Source organism: Fusarium phalaenopsidis (assembly GCF_050370095.1).
Source record: "Fusarium phalaenopsidis strain FUZ10S chromosome Unknown contig_32274, whole genome shotgun sequence".
Lineage (NCBI taxonomy): Eukaryota > Fungi > Ascomycota > Sordariomycetes > Hypocreales > Nectriaceae > Fusarium > Fusarium phalaenopsidis.
Window position 1 is genome coordinate 34,186 of NW_028145419.1, and position 20,866 is coordinate 55,051.

Consider the following 20,866-nt stretch of genomic DNA (forward strand, 5'->3'; position numbering starts at 1 on the left):
CAACCTAACCTAGGGCGTGATCGACACTCGGCTACCTCAATCCGAGTCGCATCCTCGGGTCTTGGCATACTTCAAAGTCCGAAATGTCTAGTCCACATTCAGCGGCTGGCAAAGGCCTAGTTTACCGAGTCGTTGCCGACAACATTTATCTTTAGCCGAGTCCATCTTACGGACTTTGTTTTTGGCAACTACACAATCACAATGACTTCTTTGTTTCCAGACCAACCTTTGAAAGAAAGCGCTCCTGGGCAGGAGGGGCAGACTTTGGAAAAGGGGTCGGCGTTGGAACCCAACGATGCCAGGAACCCCTCTCTCGATGACTCTTCCGTTGACGGGTCAAACTTCATTCGAGCTCAACTTGGGCTTGACTCGCTCAATCCTGACTTTTCACTTCCGCAATACCTTTTGTCTCGTCAGATAGACGTTGCCGTTAAAGACAATGCATCAATCGATCTCTCCAAGTTCCAATCGCCTTTTACCTGGTCGACCAAGAAAAAAATAACCATCCTGTCAGGAACCTTTATGGCTTCAATGCTCGCCGCATACTCTGCCGGTGCTTACGCCCTTGCCTCAGAACCGCTGAGGCACAAGTGGAATGTCGGCGACACGGCGTTCAACGCAGGTATCACGTTGTTTGTGGGCGGCTTTGGCTGTACGCCCATGATCCTTGCGCCCGTGAGCGAACTGCACGGTCGATACTGGGTCTTTGTCGGCTCTGGAGTTGTCTTCTTTCTTGGTACCTTAGGGTGCGCACTCACGGATAGTTACCCCGGCATGTTGGTCTCACGCTTTGTGACCGGATGTGGTGCCGCTGTCTTTGCGACGTTGACAGGGGGTGTTGTGAGCGATCTCTATCACAAACAGGATCGCAATACACCTATGGCGCTTTACTCTCTCTCAATCATGGTCGGCACAGGCCTTGGACCACTGGTCAGTGGTATTGCCGTCGATCACTTGGGGTGGAGATGGATCTTTTATCTTCAACTCATCGCCATCGGAGCCACGACCGCAGTTCTCTTCCTCTTCTTCGGAGAGACGCGCAGCAACGTGCTCTTAAGGAGAATGTGCAAAGAGCTCAACACCATGCAGTACGAAACGGCGACTGGAGCGATTGTGCAATTCTCTCCCTCTGTCGCAGAAGCCCTGCACCTTGACATCAGCATCATCTGGAGAAGCTTTGCGTTCCCCCTTAAGCTGCTAGTCACCGAGTCTGTCGTGTTTTGGTTTTCTGTCTGGGCTTCGTTCGCTTGGGCTATTCTATACATGCAGTTCAGCAGTATCGGAATTGTTTTTAGAGGCGTGTACGGCTTCAACAGCACCCAGGTGGGAGCGGTTTACACAGCTGTCATCGTTGGATCGATTCTCAGCATCTTTTTGGCACTCGTTCAAGAGCCTATTGTTCGAAGAGTCTTTCCTCACAAGGCACCATCAAGTACGCCCGAACAGCGTCTCTTCTCTCCCTGCGTCCAGTCGATCTTGCTACCTATTGGCTTATTCTGGTTCGGATTCAGTGCGAAAACCAGCGTATCTTGGGTTTCACCAGCACTGGCCGTGGGCTCCTGCACAATGGGAATTTTCAGCATTTATCTGGCAGTCTTCAATTACCTGGCCGACACCTATCATCAATATGCCTCATCAGCCCTGGCGGCTCAGAGTCTCTGCCGGAATCTATTGGGAGGAGTGTTTCCGCTCATCACAGCGCGCATGATCTCAAGCTTGACATTGGGGGGTACAGGAGGTTTACTCGGTGGTCTTGGATTGCTGTTAACCTCTATTCCCTGGTTATTGTATTTCTTTGGTCGCAAGATTCGGTCGCGGAGTCCGTTTGCGAGGGAGATGGAGCATTAGCCCAATAGTATGAGATACGGTATGGCTGATGGCTCTTTGGAGACTTCATTGATGAGAAGATGAATGAGATATAGTAACTACAGGTGCAGGTTCGTTTTAACTTGCAAATACATAATCCCCCGGGTCGCGCTACAAGTCAAAAGTACCGTTCAAGCACTCTTCTCTGCTGCAAGTCTCCTCCAGGTCTTGGGATAGCCTCTATCGACTCTCCATTTCTCCGCTGTTTCTTTGACCCGGTTGACAAATCCCTCCCGCCATCCACCAACAACATCGTCTTCGCCACCAACTCTTGAGCCCAGGTTCCAAATCAAATCTCTTTCAGCCCTGGCCCCCTCCAGTGCATCCAGAAGACCAACCGCCACATCAACTAGATCAGGACGATCATCAACGGCGTAAAAGACGGAAGCGGAGCATCGCGAGCAAAAGTACCGCTGAACGTCTGGCGAGCTCTTGTACAGTGACAGGGTCCCAAGACGAACATCTCGATTGGGGCTGGAGACAGCTTTTTGGAGCTCTTGCACTGATTGCGGGAAATCAGGCTGCTCCGTGTCGCTCGCATAGTGCATTTGGCGAAGCAGAACAAAGGTCCAGTTGACGATTTCAGCGCCAAACACAGAGCGGCAAGTGTTGCATGCGTCAAATGTCGTGAGGTGTTTGTGAGTTGTTGGATCAACGAAAAAGGGTAGTGAACCAGATTCATTAGGTGAGAAGTCGTCTGGGATCCGCCGAAGAACAAGATCAACGCCCTTGCAACGGCACTGAATGGGGATATCCCTTGGGCTTTGAAGGTCTTCATTCGATGCGGCCACTAGCGCCGGCCTGTCGTGATCGAATGTCTCGCTTTTGATAGCTCTTGTTTTCCAGCGCTTTGACTCTATGTCGTCTTCACTCACGTTCAGAAGCCATTGAGAAAGGCCCCCATCCTTGGTATCTCCGACAAAGATCTGATCCGGGAAGATGATCAGGTTCTTTACTGCAGCATTGTCCAATGCTCCCGTAAACACATCAAGCACCTCTGGTTTATCCTTGTAGTATTCTTCCCAGAACAGTGGACTAGAGCAAGTCCCGCAGAACAGCAGGCTGACATTTGACGTGAACTCGTACCGGGCTAGGTTAGAGCTAAGAATCTCGCGAGTCAGGCCAGGCCATTTGATATGACTAGTGTACATGGCTCCGGTGACATGTCGGCAGGACTTGCAGTGACATATCGATCCTTGGAAAGGCAGACTAGAGCGGGAGATCGAGGTCGAGTAGGAATGGGCTTTGCAGAGGCACTGAGCCGTGATTGTAAGGTTCTGGCTTGGGTCTGCTGACATGGTCGTGTTGATTGCGGAGTGCTTTGAAATCTGTTCTCTGTATGACAAATATCGATGATATATCGGAAGAATAACTCAATACTACACTCTCAGGAAAGCAAAAGAACCTGTGTGATTGTGGTTGAGGAGTGTGATGCTGCCCATCACCCCGCATTGGTGCTTGAGGTGGATTATAAAGCTCTCGGATATGAAGCCGATTGGCACTAACAATCAAGGGTCGTTCTTATCGGTGTCGGCTTCAATTGATCCTACCCGGTCCGCAACGCCATCTCCTCTTAGAAGCCAATGCTACTACGTAGTATGCTATAATTGGCAAGAATGGTGTGCATGAACCCCGAGCCCCGACTTTGACAGGGAGCTTTGCCAAGGTGGTTGGGACCTGGACAATGAACCAACAGGCACATGCTAGACGCCCAGAGTGCGCTCCGTCAAGATGTCTTGCCGCTGGGATTCGGAAACAACCCCCTGTAAACACCAAAAGTGGACAAGCCCTGGCCAAGTCCTCGTATGTCCTGCATCATCACATGCACAGACCTAAGAAAAGGGGTACCGAACCAACAGTAAAACGGGTCACATTTCCAAAATTGTCGGATTTGCCGACGTTGTGTGTGTGTTGGTTCTGACTGTTGTTGGTTCTGCGGTGGGGTGATGGGTGGACATCCATGCTTGCAACCGTTCAGTCTATACCAAGAAGAGGAACTAACTAACGCATGGGCAAATTGCGGTTTCCTGAATCAACACAAGATGCATGGATACTTAAGCATGGGAGAGGTACACCATGTCCAGCGGCAAAGCAACTGTTTCCCTTGCTCTTGATCTACTACTTTTTACATCCGTCACCATGTGCTTCTTCAACCAATCTGTCTGGTCCTGCGGCTACTGGAAATGGGCCGGCTTCCAACAACGATGCCACAAAGAACGTCGAGTCGGCGAAACCTGCGGCCTCAAGCTCGTCTCCCAATGCAACTACAAACCAACACCATGCAGCATATGCCAAAAGATAAAAGCAAAAGTCCATCGTATCGAGCAATTCACCGAGAGAATGGACCGCCTCAAGGAATGGAACCTTATCAGCACCTACGAGAAATGCCTGGAGGAAACCGTCATTATGGAGAATCAGTTGGCAGAACTACGCCGTCAGCACGACGCAAACACCAAAGATGTCGTTGAGATTACGAGAACTATTGTCGACAAGACGCAGAAGCAAATCAGGCACAGTGATTGGAGCGGTGTGCGAAAAAGCACTCAGACAAAGACAGGGTCGAGGTTAAACACCATCCCGTTAGAAGTGTGGGAGAGGGCCGTAGACAGTCATGGGAACTATGGTTTAACTTCTCCTGGAGCTGTCATGATGGGCGTTGAGCCAGGGTATGGGGCAGGACGGGCATTCATGAGTTCATAATCTCAGTGATACTGGACAAATCAAGCACTGTATAATATAGACCGGTTTCAATTTTCAAGTACCAAATCGTCACTGTCCCACCGAGTCTTTCCTCTCAAACCAAATCTTATCCCCAATGAGAGGCTCCAATTCCAATCCCATTTTGACGGCCCAATCACCATCGAACGCAAACTCGGCCGGGATCAGGTCATCACCTCCCTCCCAGAAATCAGACAGATGTGCAATGTACTTTGTCTGGTCTCGCTGATGCTCAAAGACGAGAGTGAAAGCCATCGAGCGGTCCGTAGCATCTATGAACAAATCGTCGTCCTTGATCTCGACCTTCATACCATGATACCCGGCGTTCCAGTAGTAGCCCGTGTATTGACCGAGGGGTCTTGTCTGGGACGGGGCGGTTTCGCTCCGGTTGTCTTTTTGCTTCTCCTTAGGCTTTTTCGTGATACTTCCTCCTTCGTTTCTTTGTTTCCCTTGCGTTCTATTCTTTGCCTTCCCATCTTTCTGACTTTTCGCAATCATTTGCTTGGTGAGAAGTTGGGTACGCTCCTCTTTCGCCACACCGACGACCTCGTCTATGAGATCCCGGAACAGTTGTGCGGCCACAGAGTTTGTCCCCTCCGCGTTCCCAAGAACAACAGCGCCAAACTTGAACTCTGGGAGGAAGATGAAGCGACTTCCAAAGCCAGACACGACTCCATTGTGACCGTAGACAGCATGGTCACGGTACCAGTAAACTTCCATTCCCGCGGTGTACTTTGTCGAAGACATATGATGCTTGAGCTTCCTACCTTTTGGTTCTCGAGAAGATCGCTCCTTGGTCAGACCTTGGTACACGTTCTCGTTGATAGGACCTTCATGGTTGATGATCGCTTTGATCCATTTGATCATGTCGTTGGCGCTTGAGATGACTGAGCCAGCGCCTTGGCCCTCGGGACAGTTCCTGGCTTCGATTTCACGGTACGACGAGGTTGTTTTGTCCCAAATATGCCCCTTGGCTAGTCCGTCTCCCAACCCCTTTGCTTTAGCCCCGTCGGGTTGAAGGCTACTCGAGTCCATACCAAGAGGTTGGAAGAAGCGTTCTTCCAGGAATTCGCTGAAAGGTTTATTGGTCTTCACCTCTACCAGGTGCGTCGCGACGGTGTACATTATGTTGCAGTAGATGTATCTCGAGCGCAGAGGAGCAGCGGGGGCAAGATTTCTCAGGTTTCGGGTGATGGACTTTGCATTGTCTGGCTGCGTTGAGTGCTCGCCCATGTAGGAGTCGTCATGTCTAGAAGCCGGTAAGTGGGTTACTTTGACCTTGGAGAGCATACTTACCCAGGCATGCCAGTTCGGTGTCCGAGGATATCGTCAATAGTGATGCCCTTGGTGTATTCATCCTCGGCCATGACAAAGTCGTCAGGCAACAGCTTGGACATGACAGAATCATACTGGATCTCAGGATAATTCTTCTTGTCATCGACCAACAATGCGATCGAGGCAGCAGTCAAGGACTTTGAGGATGACGCAATGTCAAACAGTGTGTCAGCTGTACATGGTTTGTCATGTTCAACAGAAGCCATTCCAAACCCCGCAGACTCGACTCGGTCATTTTGAACAACTGCAATGGAGAAGCCAGGTACTCGGTTGCGGCGTGCAAGCTCCTCGATATGCAAGGCAAAGTCTGGTGAGCAAAATAGATCCATGGTCTGCGACCGTGACAACTCTGTTTGAGCAAGGCTGAGGCCTGACGTGGGCAATTCGCAGTGAAGATCAGCAACGTAAGCAATGGAAGCCTAGTCAAATGTCTTACTTCTGAGCTAACCAATACCCATACGATAATTCATAACCTAGTGGGTAAGCAAAGCTACCAGACCATTCCTATTTTCTCTTGATGCTGGCGTTGGTTTTCTGAAGCCCGACTCCAGCCAGAAAAGCAATGCGAACGACTCCCAGTCCCCAAAGCGCCCCCAGATTCGCCCAGTCCTCGACTCTCCATGCAAGAGGATTCCAGAACACATCATTCCCAAGAGAGGCCCAACTCGCATACAGGTGGAGAATATCGCAGAGAAATATCCCAACAAATACACCCTTCCACACACGAATATCGTTTGTCAATCTCAAAAGGACAGCTTCGTTGAAGGCAAAGAGTGTGTAAAGAGCGGCAACTTGGTCATAAATAACCTGATTGTCGGGTGCGTACTTGCTCGTCTGAGACATGGTGTTTAGGAAGATTGCAGGAGCGAAATGCGTCTGTATGGCTGCGCCGATAGCGCAAAAAGGTTCAAGGTACAGAAAGAGGAGGCGGTATAGGGTTGGGATCTTGATCAACACTTGCATGGTGGCTGACTTTGCGATTGCAATTGAGAGCGCAAAAAAATTGGGCATAAAATGCAACGAGTGATAGATTAATATTCCCTTTGAGAAGCTTTAAAAGAAATATGAAGCTCTAAGGGAAGTTTGTCCAGCAGACTTTATTAAAAAGGCGGACTGGGGGTCAACTGTTTTATAATCGCGGAGAGGGGACACCGGCTCAGAGCCCAATATTCCTACTGCCAATCTCTGTCATACGATAAAATATACAGCTATTCCTTCATAGAGTTTCCATCAATCCCAATGCCCAAAAGCAAGGGGAGCGCAGTATCTCATCATACTTAAGAGACAGGAAGGGTTACACATTAACACAGAGTGGAGATGATGACAACCGGATGTAACGTGAACTTGCTGATCCGTGTCAGACATTGAACTGCCGGCAGATAATGCACACCCGGGTTATTCTCTCATTTCTGCAGTAGAGTAAAAAAGATGTAGACAGTGTGTTATAGGTGTTTCACGAAAGCTGAGGAGCGTAACAAAAAAAAATGATCACGCTGGGGATCGAACCCAGAATCTTCTGATTCGTAGTCAGACGCCTTGCCATTGGGCCACGCGACCAATCTTGGTGTCGCTTGTGAGTCGGGATTGCAATTGAGGATTATGCGCCAAGGCCTGAGCCAAGTAGTGTCTACCACTCACCTCTTCGGTAGGTAGACAGAGCAGAGATCCGCTCGATGGCTGTAATCGCTCAGACAGGGATGTTTGGAATTTCATCCCTAAATATGGCGCAGTCAACGCTCAAGCGAAGCATAAGAAGCTCATCAATCGATCGAAACTTGTTCGCAATTTGAAGCCTACGCACAAGCTATCTTACATCACTCCTCGTTACCAAAAGCAAACATCACGTACAGTACCCATCCCCGCAGCTTCACCAAGGGCCTCGAGGTCGTGGCCACTCAGGGTCACTGGCCAACTCAATCTGAGCCAAGTGAATAGCCTGGTCTTCATCGTTGTCAAATATCTTGACAGTCGCAGATGCGTTGGGCTTGACAAAATATGGTTCATCAACCTCGCACTTGGTGTCATTCTCAGGTAGGATTCCACGATAAAGGAAGTCCCGGGCGTGCTTGGCAAGGCAGAGCGACGGAACTGCGACGGAGCAGTGACCGTAGCCCTCAACCTCGACAATCCTGGAACCTTCAAAGGCAGCTCGAGCAGATCGTGCTGAAACAAGAGGACAGACGGGGTCGTAGGTGGTGGTGAGAATCAGAAGAGGGTGGGCGGTCTGAACGCCATTGCGCGGGACGTAGTTGTGCGTCTTGGGGATCTGCCACTGTTGCTTGGCAAAGAAATAGACGAGATCATCCTGGGCAAAGACACTGCGATTGAACGAGGGAACAATGACGTTCAAAAGCGAATCAAGATCCTGAGGCCAGTACTTGGGACCAGAAACACCATCGTTGAGGCTGATGGTGTAGAAAGAATCATCGCCATCGGGTGAATCATCCAGTCCGTAGTCCTGAAGGGCAGCGGTCGCGTTCCCGTTCATTAGCTTGCCAATACGGTCGGCAAAGTTGTACCAGTTGGCCGGCTTATAAAGAACTGGGAAGAGTGCTCCGTACCAAATCTTTTGGTAGTCCAAGAGGCCGTATACGCTGTTGTTGACGTAGACATTGAGGGGCTGCTGCTTGAGCTCGCTCATGAAAGTGAGAAACTTTGTCTTGAGCCCTTCCCAAGAGTCTGCGAGAGATGACATCGCGCATTCATCACCAGACTTGATGCACTCCTTCAAAAGACCGTCAAGGACATTCTCGGTATCGACCATATCTTCCATGTCGATGCGTTCTCCGTACCAGTTGAACTGGTTAACGACGCCATCAATGATCACTCGGTGGGAACGTTCCGGGAAGAGGGTGGCGTAGGTCTGGCCGAGCAGCGTCCCGTAGCTGAAGCCCCAATAGTACATGTCTTTCTGGCCAACAGCGTCCAGAATGCTGTTCATGTCGGCAGCAGTCTGTGGGGTGTTGATGTACTTTCCGTATTCGCCCATCGTGTCATCGCACGCCCTGACAAAGTTGTGAGTCCAGGCATACATTTCGGGGCCATTCTGGGTGAGGTCTGCGGTGTTTACAGAGCTCAGCTGCCTGCGGGCCTCCTTGGTGGGATAGCACGAAGCGTGAGGCTTGGACGAGTTGACACCTCGGGGATCAAAAGTCAAGAGGTGGAGGTCATCGCCGATGATGGTGCTGAGTTGCTCGCCTCGTCGATGGATAAACTCGAAGCCGCTGCCGCCGGGACCTCCGGGGTTCAGTAGGATGTTCTGGCTCCCCTCCTTTCCGCGCAGACGAATAATGGGGATGGTGAAAGTCTTGTCGCTTGCATCCTTGTTGAACTGGTCAATCGGGACATCAACGCTGCTGCACTCTAGAGGGCGATCCTTGATGCTTCCACACGGTTCCCAGGTGATGCTCTCGCCAGGATACGTGAGACGCGAATGGTGGTGATGCGGGCACCTCACGTGAGGGACGAGGAAATGCCACACGGCGAGGACAGTGACGCCGATGCAGAGGTACTTCCATCGTCCGAGGCCTGACTTGGGCTTGGATCCGTCCAAGATGACGGGATTGAGTGGTCGTTTCTCATTCATGGTTGATGTTGTTGGTGAGATGAGACGCGACCTTGGTGGTTGCCGGGTGGCGGTATTTCATAGCACACGCTGAGTCATCTGGGTCAACGTAATTAGGCACAGTGCTGTTACCTGGAGAGACCATCCAGGTACCTACATTCCCCGTTGAAAGAAATATTTCGCTAAAAAAAAGAATATTTCAAGTAGATACGTAGAATTTTGTCTAAGAATGGATAGTTAGGTGGACTGCCTGATTGCTAGCATCTGGACCAACTACCTACTACAATATTGCCAGACGCTGGGCCCAGTCAATGGTCAGCTTTCATGAGATGTTGCATATAACATCCACAAGCCTTAGACACGTATAGCTAGTCCGTCTAACTGCAGTTCACGTGCCAAGCGCAACTTCTCCATTACAACAGGTCTCAAAAAGCCATCCCGAACCAGCCCTTGAACGAACAAGAAGACCCATTCTCGGCAATCAGCTTTCTGAATAAACCGTCAGCACAAACCTCATTTCTCCAACCAAGATGCAAAGAGAAAGATGATACCTTGGACAAAGCGCCCTTGGCCCAGGGCATGACGACTTCGGCGGCAATTTCTTCTAGAAGGCAAAGATCCGAGTCAACGATAGCCCCTAGAGTGACGACGCTGACCGTCTCTTGGGGATTAATAACAAAACCCTTTCTGAGTTCACGATTAATCCCATCGGATCGTTTTTCTACAGCGCGGAATAGGGTTCCAGACTGTCTCCTATCCGTTGCTATAAAAATTGCCCATTGGCCAGGTATAGATGCATCGTCGTGGTTGATAAGCAACATTACGCTGAGGGGAGCCATCTTAAGAATGCTCGGGCTTTGATGTAAGTTAGAGTAGTTGTTTTTGATAAAGATGACACTGTGGTAGATTAGAAGTTCACGTTAGTTGATAGCAGATCCGAGGAAGGGTCAGGTTTTATAGCATTCATATGCATTTGCGTTTGTGATTTGCATACCGACTCGCCTCAGCTAATGATCACCTTCCATGACATACAGCGCGTGCCATTACAAGCCCCAGACATCAGACATCGATAGGTGGTCCATTCAGATGCAGTTGACGTGCCACCCGCAACTTTTCCATCGTGACTTGTTCCAGATAACCCTGCTTAATCAGGCCTTGGATAAACGCGGACACCCACACTTCGCTGTCGGCCACCTAAGTAAACGGTTAGCGCAAGCATCATTTTTCAAAAGAGAAAGACAATACACTGGGAAGAGCACCCGCGGGTTTCTCTGGCATGACAATGGCCTTAGCGGTCTCTCGCATCTTCTCCGAACAGCGAGGTCCTGGGTCAACGATGACGCCCAGCATGATGATGCTGGATGTCACCACGCTAGTGAGGACATACCCCGTTGCGATCCCGTGATTGTTGAATAAGATTCCTGCCTTGTTCCTGTCTCCTGCTACAAAGACTGACCACTGGCCAGGTATAGCGGCGGTGTCGTGGCTGACGAGCAACCATACCGTGACAGCCATCTTGGGAATACTCGAGTGTTGGTGTTAGTTGGAGTCGTTCTTGTTGTTGAGATTGCTTTGGTAGATGAGAGATTTGCGTGGCTCGATGGCAGGTCCACGGGACAAACAGAATTTATACTACCCATGTGTATCTACGTGTGTGATTAACTTACCACTGTGGATATCTGTTCGTCACGACAGGCTATCGTCACTCGGTCAGAAGGTGACTCTTGGGAATAGTCTCACTGCTAAACACTTCACCGCTTAATCAATACGATCAGTGATAAGGGTCTCTCGAGCCGGTCAAGGCAATTACAGGTATAGCGTTGTTACTATTGCGATTATGAGCAGCAATGTGAGCAGTGCATTGTGTAAGCTTGAAGAACTAACATGTAGGAACTGGAGCAAAGCCTGAATTACGTAGACATACCAAGGGATCAGACCTACGTTGGCCTGTTCAACAGTTACCTTGGGGGCTATCGGGGCACCAATACTTAGATGTCTACTTTGACTCAGCAGACAGCCCGCGAAAATAATCCTAAAATTCAGCCTCCGTACTTGTTGATAGTTCCTGTGATTACAGACATCTATAATGATTCCCCGCCTCTGGGCTTACGAAAATAACAAGCTCCTACGAGACGCATACCACACACGTGCCAGGCAACTGTAGTTACTCCGTCAAACTAGGTTCTGGGTGCCGTCTCAAACTTTTCCATTGCCGAAGCGTGCAAGATTCCCTCATCAACCAACCTTTGAGCAAACCACTGTGCCCAAGTTTGACAGTCAGGAGCAGGTTCGGGGGTCGAGTTGGCGATCTCCTCCATACGTGCAAGTTTTGGCTTATCGACAGAGCCCAAGACAAACGAGCTGACACACTCACCGGGATTGGGGCAAATGTTCTTCTTGACATCGACGTAAAATCCGCGAAAGTGATTTCCCAGGGTGTTGAATAGCGTTCCTTCTATTGTCATGTCTGGGGAGACGAGGATTGCCCAGTGGCCGGGGATGGGGACGTACTCGTGAGAGACGAGCAAAATTACCTGGAGACGGGTCATCTTAAAGATGCGTAGGTTTCAGTATGAACTTGGAGTTTCTTCAGCCTTGTTATTGTTGTCGGTGTCAATGGCCCTTCTCTTTAGTGGATCGGAGACCCAAGTTAGTACATAGAAGGTCACCCAAGAGGCAGATTTTATAGCTCGTGTATTTACGTCCGTGAGCAACATTCCACCTCATTTTTCCATTACTAGGAAATCAGTAATCATCGTCAGCACAGAAGGGGATAGGCTCACTGCTCAACAATATTGCCCTGATTGTCAACGCGATCAGTGATAAAGTCTCTCAAGCCGGTGTGGGTAATCCACAAAAGTCACGAACTGAGAGAAAAAGGAAAGAACACGACACAGCAGATGAAATCCAGGTCTGATACTTGGCTGATTCAATTGCATTATTAACTGTGTACTATGACTTTGTATATGACGTCCTCTCTATCACCTTTGTAAAATCCTTCTCGGTGCTATTCAGCGACGGATTAGAGCTCAACGAAGGATCAGGATATCTAGGATCCCTTTCCGCACCATCGTCGACTTCAACAACCACAGACGTGACCATGTCCATCTGGATGGCAGGTCCTCGAAGTGACTCTTGGCTGATAGTCCGTGCCAAACCCTTCCGACTTCGTGGTTCATGGCCGCTTGATCGTCCTGACCATGTCCACCAACCTCCTGCGTTGTCGTTTTCTTGGCTGTGTTGATGACCGCCCTGGATTGAGATGGTGTTGCCGTAACGGCGGTTCATGGGTGTCTTTAAGAATGCAAAGGTTCCTAAGCCAATGTCCTTCGAGTCGACTTCGTATTTGGATGCAAAGATGATGACGTTTCGTGTCGTGCCAAAGAGGAGGCAGTCGAAAGATCCGTTCGAGGCAATCATTGCACCGGCGAAACAAAAGTAGCCGTTGGGAACTTTGGCCCCAGCCATCGTCGCGATACGGCCCGCGGCTAGAGGAAGGGTGCAGAGAACGTAGATGACGGGGTAGATGAGGAAGGCAGGGTTGCGACTAAGCTGGAGCTGAGCGTTGTCCTCATCGTCGTTGGAAGATCCAGATCGAGCTTGGCGGCGAATGTTGAGGAATATGATAGTGTAAAGGATCGAGGTTGTACCAAGGGCGAGAAAGATAAAGAGGTAGTGTGTTAGTAGTCGCAGGTTCTCATATCGTCGGTTCATCCAGCACTGGTTCAAGTCAGTGTCACAGTTCACTCTGAGAGACAGTGATACGTACCCAACTCCCGGCGCGGACAAAGAATCCACCATACTCGGCTCCGTTACTAGTCGCAGCGATAGGTGCAAACGATATGACATAGACGAATATCCAGATGGCGACGATGGCCAGGTACAGCGCCAGCTGAGGCGTGCGACGGCGCGAAACCACTGCTAGGTAGGTGTGCAAAGCGATGGCAGTGATGAACATGCTTGATGCTAAGTCGCCTAGCGATACAAACAGTCCTTGGGTGTAGCAGGTTGCAGTGCCGACGACGATGGCATCTCTCCTTAGCCATTCGGCATTGAGGAAGAAGGCTACTCCCTGATGCATGTCGGCCAGAAGTAGGTTGATGATGAGGATAAGGAACTGATTGGGTCGCTTCCGCCGTTCTTCACCATCCGCCTTCCCAGCATCCTGATTATCTCCATTGTTGGCGTTGTTATCGGTGAAAATTCCGTCGATACCAAGCGTAAAGTCGAGGGCTCTCTGTATTGTGCCGGTCTGTTGTTGAATATGTCCGGCTGGCTGATTCCTAATGAAGAAATGCCATGTCGCAAGCTTATACACGAGGTAGAAGAAAAGTCCGCTAGAAGCAAAAAAGGAAATGAAGGCGAGGACGGTGATGGCGGTCAAGCCGTTACGTAGATCGGATCCGAGGGGCTCTAGAGTTCGGCTCTCGGCAGGGAGGTCGCCCCAAGCCATGGTGAGGATGCCAGCGGGAGTGAGCAGGCAAGAAACACTCGTGTCCAACTTGTGTTAAAGACAATGACAAGAGAACAGCATCCTGACAGATGCAGAGCCTCCGAAGTGCAGGAACCAGACTCTTTTGTCTTTCGGGGCAACACAGAGCGATGTTACGTTAACCAGTCAGCTGGGCGCGCAAACCATTGAGTTTAAAAGGGTCCCCTGCGTCTACGCTCGGATGCAGAACATCCTAGCTCTCTGCCAAGCTGCTTGAGGCTCTCGGCGATATGCCCCTGAACCAGAACCTTCCCGGCCGAGGCTAGCGTTGACACATTCTTTTCGAACACCGCTTTGACCGCCGTTCGGTGCAGAATAACGCCGAGACGAAGGGTTTTTTCAGAGCTTCTAGACGCTGGACCAGAACAATTACGGATTCTTTAATGGAAAGCTGTGACTAATGGCCCACTCGTAGGTGATGGACAACGCTATTGCTGCTCGAGTCTCGCGAATCCGATCTGTTGTGCAGATCGATCACTCGCTTATGTCTGGAGATGCTCCAGCTCAACCATGCAGCAGGAACAAGACCCTGTAACGACATCAACCAGGGCAGCTCGCCTCAAATCCTATCATGTAACCATCCAGATTGCTGTGGACAAGGGCATTTTGACAAGTGGCGTCGCTAGCACGAGTCAGTTTTCTCGGCCATGTAACGGTGCCTCGTTGGCAAACGTCCCTCACTAGACCATTATCAGATTGGGGCTTAACTGTGTTTGGCGATGGCTTCAACTTTGGCGCTGCGCTAGTTTTCTTTGATGGACGCCGCGCCCCTTCGGCTGGAAAAACAATCCTGAAACACCTCGGCAAATACGCAATCAGGGTCATTAGCAGTGCATGGCATGAATATTCCTGACTCAGTTTTTGTGTGTGTTTTATTGAATACGACTTGGCCTGTGTGGTTAGGCAAATTGTCGGTAGTTGTTTTGCGTGGCGTACAGGAACTAAGACGCAATCCTCGGAGAAATACGATTCGTGGATTTCGACAAGCCGCGTTATCTTGGTGTTCGTTTGACAGCCAAGCCAAAATTCAAGGGTCCAACCCCCAACGCGATGGTCTTGGACCTTGAAGGAGAAACAGACAATTTGCCACTTCCCAACGACGCGTCGGATTGTTCGGAAAATTTGACTTCAACTAGCAACCTATCCTCGTCCTTGCTTTGTTTCGTGACATAGTTACAATCCAGCAACTCTCATATTCATCTAGTGTCGAAGTTTCACGGTTGCATGGTGCCCTCAAGCAATGTCACCACTGAATGATCAGCACCGACGGTGCCCCGCGGCCTCCGCAAAAGTTTGAGGATACGGATCCGACAAGAGACAAAGCGTTCTTGCCCAACTATATAATTAAAATCACACTAAAATAATTAATGAGTATGTATAAGAATTACCGATGTTATAGGGTGAAGTAGTGGTCGAGCAGTTGGAAAAACCAGCCACCCGGTACTGATGTGCCTATCAAGTTAGGTCAATTGGGCCTATGTAGAAAAAAGCAAAAAAGAACACACGAGAGTTAAAGTCGGCGATCAAAGACTCAAGAGTCATCCCGCAACTTGTTGACAATATGCATGAAGGAATGCTGCGTCAAGGTATCAGCCGTCACCAGAGTCTGGAGAGTCAGCGGCCGATCTCAATTTGATGCGACAGCCCTCAGCTTATCCGAGACAGCCGCAATCGTTCTCTCAATTCTCTCCAAGGCTCATAGGAACCACCTATATCCTAGTTAAACTCCGAATTAAACTAGTCAAAGTTCATAAGCACAGTTGTTGGCCACTGATGTAAATTGACCTTGATGGTTACTGCAACAAGCTTCAAGACAGTGGTATTGGGCCGAGTCCCCGATTTAGTCACGACATTATGACGATTTTTATTCAGGTGCTTTCAGATTACTCGAGGCGGAGCCGTTTATCCGTTTTCCTCTTGGCTGAAGAGAGAGGATGGTGGCCCTGACCTGTAGACGCCAATCTCTTCAAGTCTTTGACGACTGACAGACCAGAATCAACTCTTGCCTCGTCTTCATTTGATTTAAAAGATCTCTATTTATACTTAAGGATCATACCTACTCTTCGCGGCGGTTGTGGCGGTTCTTCAGGGTAGGTATCTATAATGCCGGAGATGATAGACCTTAAGGACCATCATCCGCGATATCAGGACCCTGATACCCTGTCACATCGTATTCCATGCTAGTTTTGTATTAACTAATTTTCAATACCTCCCATTAATAGCGAACATTATCCAAGGGAGAATGCCCACAGGGTATTTGGAGGTTCGGCTCAGAGCCCTCGGTGCTCCCATAGACGCATTAGATGTGCCGATGTTTCGTCAAGGAAGCCATTCCTTCACTGTACGCAACGTTTCCTGAACAGATTCCAATGTCATTTGCTCTATCGATGCCGACATGACGTACTGCCTAGATTGGGCGGCCCAGATTGGTGACATCTGTGTTAGACGATCTTCCTCCCTCATAACTTGTACATTCGGAACTGCGGTTGACCACGTGCTTGGTAGGGGGGTGTATCCCAAAATCCCGATAGCTTGCGCCCTAAATCGATTCATTACCCACAACGAGTAGGAAATAGAGATGACGCTATTTTTTCACGCACAAGAATGGGGTTGTGGTGACAGAACTTTAGCGGTAGAAATGCGACTATTCGTAGACCTCATGCCCTTTGCAACACTGGATCGCTCAAGGCCGGGAATCTGCATTGAGAGAAGAACTCAAAACAAGGGTTTCATTCGTGAGCAGAATACTCCTGACAAGGAACACCGTCACATTCAGAGTCTCACTTCTGTCGGTTGACTGTTCGCTTACCCTTAGCAGTCGGGGTCGGGCCAAATTTGTTAAGATCCGATGAGCTTCGGATGTTATGCCAACCCCACAGTTTGTCTTGCGAGGGCCCGAAGCTGATGGAAATTCGCGTCGAAAATTCGTTTTCATGTTCAGGTTTCCAGCTTCTTAGAATTACTTAACTAACCACTAGGTGCTATGCGATAGGACCGAGAGTATGTATTGTCCAACTACCAGGCCGAAACTATGTAGCGCCGTTGGAGGAACTGTTATATCGTTGTTTTGATGATCCGAAGCCCTTCGGAAACTCTGACTAGCCCTTACGTGTTTCAAGTTGATGTCTTTGATTCCTCCGAAACCTTACGGCCTATTTCTCACTCCCATTCACCCGATGTTCCGACTCCTCAGGCCCAGCCCCCGCCAATCCTCACGTCTTTCATGGAGTTGATCACACTAATTCCCATCTAGGTATCAAGAACCGAGCCAGTAAGGATAGATGGTTAACCACCGAGCCTTTCCGGATATATACACCTTGTAGCAGCATGACACGCAACACATGCATGCAGATCTAAGGTTATATAAGATCTGAATCCCTCCAGCACTTCACTCTATCATTCTCAGGTTACTCATCCTCCATTACCCCTCTTCTATATCATCACTTCTACACGAATACACAATGACTCCCCTCAACATCGGCGCTCTCCTCTACGACTACCAGGCCATCGATGTCCTTGGCCCAATTGACATCCTCAACTCCTGCACCAAGCGGTACATGAAAGCGCTCCAGCCCTTGAGTGGAGTAACGGATGAAACGATTTCCCGTGCCCCCGAATTCACCTTCTACCATATCGGCGTCGATAAAGAGCCCTTCCAGCTGCTCTCGAGCGACCTCACCATCGTGCCCTCCGCGACTGTGGATGACTGCCCCGAGCTCGACATCCTCTTGCTTGGAGGTCCTGACCCTGTCAACTTCAAGCTGCACCCTAAGCATGCCGACTTTCTTCGAAAGCACGTTGCTGCTGGAAAGCTGCTCTTCACCAACTGCACCGGCGCAGCAGTTGTAGCGTCAACAGGTGTCTTGGACGGAAAGAATGCCACCATCAACAACTTGGCGTTCAATCTGATGAAGCAAACGTATCCCAACGTCAATTGGGTCAGCGACAAGAAGTGGGTTGTTGACGGAAACATCTGGACTGGCGGTGGTGCCGTAGCTGGTATGGACATGTTTTCCTACTGGATCAAGGAGAACTATGGATCGGATGTGCTCGCTCATGGAGGCTCTATGTTGGACTTTGAGCCAAGGGACATTAAGGGTGTTCAAAACGTTATTCCCAAGAGATATGATGAGAGTGGAAACCAGCTCTTCACTCATGCGTTTCCTTAGGAGTACCTGAAGCAGCATGCAACTCGATAGATTAGATTTTGAGTATCTAGATAAGTTACAACCACAGTTTTTCCACACTCCAGTATTGGTCGAAAATTAACAAGGGGGGAGTTTCTTGTTGGCTGTCTTTTATGCTGGACGGCTATTACGCGCCAAAGGATCCCCTCAAGGCTGGCACGAAAGTCGAGGGCCGTCTTGGCCTTGACGATTTTTGCCCTGTCTGTATAGACAGACCCACGGACAAACACGTCGTAACCAAAAGCAACTCGTGCAGGAGTAATACGCCAAGTCGATGCCGTCCATCCATCTCGATGTCACGAGGCCATGTTGCTAAGATCGCTGCTACATTTCAGCTGCTACAAATACCAACAAAAAGGACTCTAGGCTTTCAAATTCTGGTGGAATCATTGGTCGGTTAGGTGTAGCCCAATGAACGCCACCTGCAGCTTCATCGATGCCCCCAACGGCACACGTATAGCCCACCCACTCATGGGCATAATCTAGCTTCAGCCGCACGAGGCTGGCGGTTATATGATTGCCCTAACAATGCATTCAGCACAATTCCCCCAATGGCTTCCATGCTATTTTTAGGATAGACGATGATCACCGCCATTGATCCACAAGCACCATGATAATTCGTTTGTTCTTGGGCAAGGGGGGCGACAAGTGCAACTGTTGACTGGCCGTCTTGTCTCATGACAGCGGCAAGGCCTGCAGCCTGTATAGCGACCTAGTCCTCCTTCTGGGGATATAAGACGCTGTTACGGACTCTGCCTATGTACTGGGCACCAACTTCTTCTCCTACATTTCACCCACCCCGTCCACAATCAAACCAGTCACACCTGTCACACCTTACAAGCGCCGAGATGACGCAGACTGCAGCCCCCGAGCCAGCGCACCATGGCCTCGTCCAAAAGTTGGTTGAGGGGTTTAACGACATCGTCATGCAGGACTGGAGCATGAGCGGCAGCATCGTCAGTCGCCACGTCGACTTTGGAGAAGATTCTCCACCATTGACTCCTGGCAGGCACTTGGGCATTAGCAATGGCGCCGTCACAGAGGTGAAATGCCGTGGAACGTCCCTTGCAAAGAAGACGTATAACGTCGGACCTATGAGCACCCAGAGAGAGAGGGATGTGATCGAGCTGCGCAAAGAGGTTCAGGTACTGAGGCGACTTCGACATAAGCATATCATTGAACTGGTCGGATCATACACGTATGGAAGCCCACAGCAACTCGAGGTTCTCTTCTGGCCAGTCGCCGTCTGCTCTCTGAGAGAGTTCATGCGCGATATTACTTGGTGTTGCGATACTACAAAGCAAACCCCGAGACTCCTGTAATCGACGTTCCAACCGAAACCGGGTTGCATGTCGACCGGCTCCTCCTCATCACCAACACAACTCTCACGCCCACCGGGAAACTCGACGATATCGTGCTCAAGGCTGGCCGTCGCGTCGCCGCGAGTTTTGGCTGCTTGGCCGAAGCCGTCTCATACATGCACGGCCAGGGCGTTCGGCACAAGGACATCAAACCATCCAACATCCTCATCTTTCCGAGCAATGGCCAATACTCGGTGGTAAAGGACGGTCAGCAAGGCGGGGAGACGACCATCCTTGACGGGATTCGGCTGACCGACTTTGATGGATCCAAGGCCTGGGGCCACGAGGACAATTCCAAGACGGCTGATACCTTTGGCACAGATGGCTATCGGCCTCCCGAGGTCCCATCAGGTCATTCTGGCGACGTATACTCTCTGGGACGGGTCTACGAGAACTTGAGGAGTCTGATGTCGCAAACACCAGGCTTGCATGTTGGGGCTGAACTACGAACGCTCATTGCCGAAATGTGCAACAGGGATGACCCAGATGCCCGGCCAAGGGCAAACCAACTGAGTCTGAGACTCTGTCTTATTGACCAGACGGCACCATCCGCCAACAATGATGTCTCGTCGCTCTTCGGCCGCTGCTGCCAGCCCGTGGAGGGATTCTTTGCCAAGCACGCAAACATGTTGAATCTCGCGCTGGCCTCCCCACGGCCACAAGTCACGATCCGTCACAACGCAAAGGGTCCAAGGATTGACGTCGCTGCCGGCGAAGTAGTACCAAAGTACGACAGACAGAAATTCAGCGAGGTAGAGAACTACCGTCTATGCAACAGCTACTACCTCCTAGGGGGGAGCTGCCAACCAAACTGTACCTACAGACATGATATGCCCAGGACGGAAGAGAATGTCAGCATCCTCCGCACCCTTAGAAGACGACTCTGCTGCGAAAAGGGACATGCCTGCGACCTGCCATACTGTATCTATGGGCATCATTGCACCCAGAACAGGGAGACTGGTCAGGCGCCTGATGGCACGGCTATCCAGAGCTGCATCCACGGCGGGCCTCCACAGTGCAGATTTCCAGACTATGTCCACAACATAGACACCGAAGTCGCAACCTGGACCGTTCATCGCAATCCTCCTGAGGACTTTGGTCAAAGACGGACAACGTGGCCATTCCCATCATTTCCACATTCACCTTCACCTGTTGGTTGGTATCCGCCCGGCACAGAGGGAGCCACGTATGAGGGACAAGTATGGGTAGCCGAGTGAGCTGTTCCGTGATGGGTTGATGCTGGGGAGGTAGAGGAAACTAGCTGAAGTGGATGTTGATGAGGCCGAGGGATATGAATTAGACTGCGATGACGCCTCGTGCCGTAGCGGAGATGAGCTGAAAT

At 50.2% G+C, this 20,866-nt stretch overlaps 8 protein-coding genes and 1 non-coding gene across 9 annotated transcripts; 4 read left to right on the plus strand and 5 right to left on the minus strand.

Moving 5' to 3' along the window:
• Positions 1–201: 201 nt before the first annotated feature.
• LRP88_00120 (major facilitator superfamily domain-containing protein) lies at positions 202–1,848 on the plus strand (the record flags this gene model as incomplete). Its single annotated transcript, XM_083236840.1, has 1 exon — positions 202–1,848. The coding sequence occupies one exon, from the start codon at positions 202–204 to the stop codon at positions 1,846–1,848; it is 1,647 nt and encodes a 548-aa protein (XP_083107209.1).
• Positions 1,849–1,997: 149 nt separating this feature from the next.
• On the minus strand, positions 1,998–3,164 carry LRP88_00121 (Mss4-like protein; the record flags this gene model as incomplete). Its single annotated transcript, XM_083236841.1, has 1 exon — positions 1,998–3,164. The coding sequence occupies one exon, from the start codon at positions 3,162–3,164 to the stop codon at positions 1,998–2,000; it is 1,167 nt and encodes a 388-aa protein (XP_083107210.1).
• Positions 3,165–4,005: 841 nt separating this feature from the next.
• Positions 4,006–4,566, plus strand: LRP88_00122 (uncharacterized protein; the record flags this gene model as incomplete). Its single annotated transcript, XM_083236842.1, has 1 exon — positions 4,006–4,566. The coding sequence occupies one exon, from the start codon at positions 4,006–4,008 to the stop codon at positions 4,564–4,566; it is 561 nt and encodes a 186-aa protein (XP_083107211.1).
• A 69-nt stretch (positions 4,567–4,635) lies between these two features.
• LRP88_00123 (uncharacterized protein) lies at positions 4,636–6,248 on the minus strand (the record flags this gene model as incomplete). The annotated part of the gene is made up of 2 exons (XM_083236843.1): positions 4,636–5,833; positions 5,881–6,248. 2 exons carry the CDS (start codon positions 6,246–6,248, stop codon positions 4,636–4,638), a joined length of 1,566 nt encoding a protein of 521 aa, XP_083107212.1.
• A 1,156-nt stretch (positions 6,249–7,404) lies between these two features.
• LRP88_00124 lies at positions 7,405–7,476 on the minus strand. The gene has a single exon. It is a non-coding gene; the product is annotated as a tRNA-Arg (tRNA).
• A 310-nt stretch (positions 7,477–7,786) lies between these two features.
• LRP88_00125 (Alpha/Beta hydrolase protein) lies at positions 7,787–9,505 on the minus strand (the record flags this gene model as incomplete). The annotated part of the gene is made up of 1 exon (XM_083236844.1): positions 7,787–9,505. The coding sequence occupies one exon, from the start codon at positions 9,503–9,505 to the stop codon at positions 7,787–7,789; it is 1,719 nt and encodes a 572-aa protein (XP_083107213.1).
• Positions 9,506–12,436: 2,931 nt separating this feature from the next.
• LRP88_00126 (uncharacterized protein) lies at positions 12,437–13,937 on the minus strand (the record flags this gene model as incomplete). Its single annotated transcript, XM_083236845.1, has 2 exons — positions 12,437–13,204; positions 13,254–13,937. The coding sequence occupies 2 exons, from the start codon at positions 13,935–13,937 to the stop codon at positions 12,437–12,439; spliced, it is 1,452 nt and encodes a 483-aa protein (XP_083107214.1).
• A 3,500-nt stretch (positions 13,938–17,437) lies between these two features.
• Positions 17,438–18,145, plus strand: LRP88_00127 (class I glutamine amidotransferase-like protein; the record flags this gene model as incomplete). The annotated part of the gene is made up of 1 exon (XM_083236846.1): positions 17,438–18,145. The coding sequence occupies one exon, from the start codon at positions 17,438–17,440 to the stop codon at positions 18,143–18,145; it is 708 nt and encodes a 235-aa protein (XP_083107215.1).
• An 866-nt stretch (positions 18,146–19,011) lies between these two features.
• On the plus strand, positions 19,012–20,741 carry LRP88_00128 (uncharacterized protein; the record flags this gene model as incomplete). Its single annotated transcript, XM_083236847.1, has 2 exons — positions 19,012–19,308; positions 19,371–20,741. The coding sequence occupies 2 exons, from the start codon at positions 19,012–19,014 to the stop codon at positions 20,739–20,741; spliced, it is 1,668 nt and encodes a 555-aa protein (XP_083107216.1).
• Between the last annotated feature and the right edge of the window lie 125 nt (positions 20,742–20,866).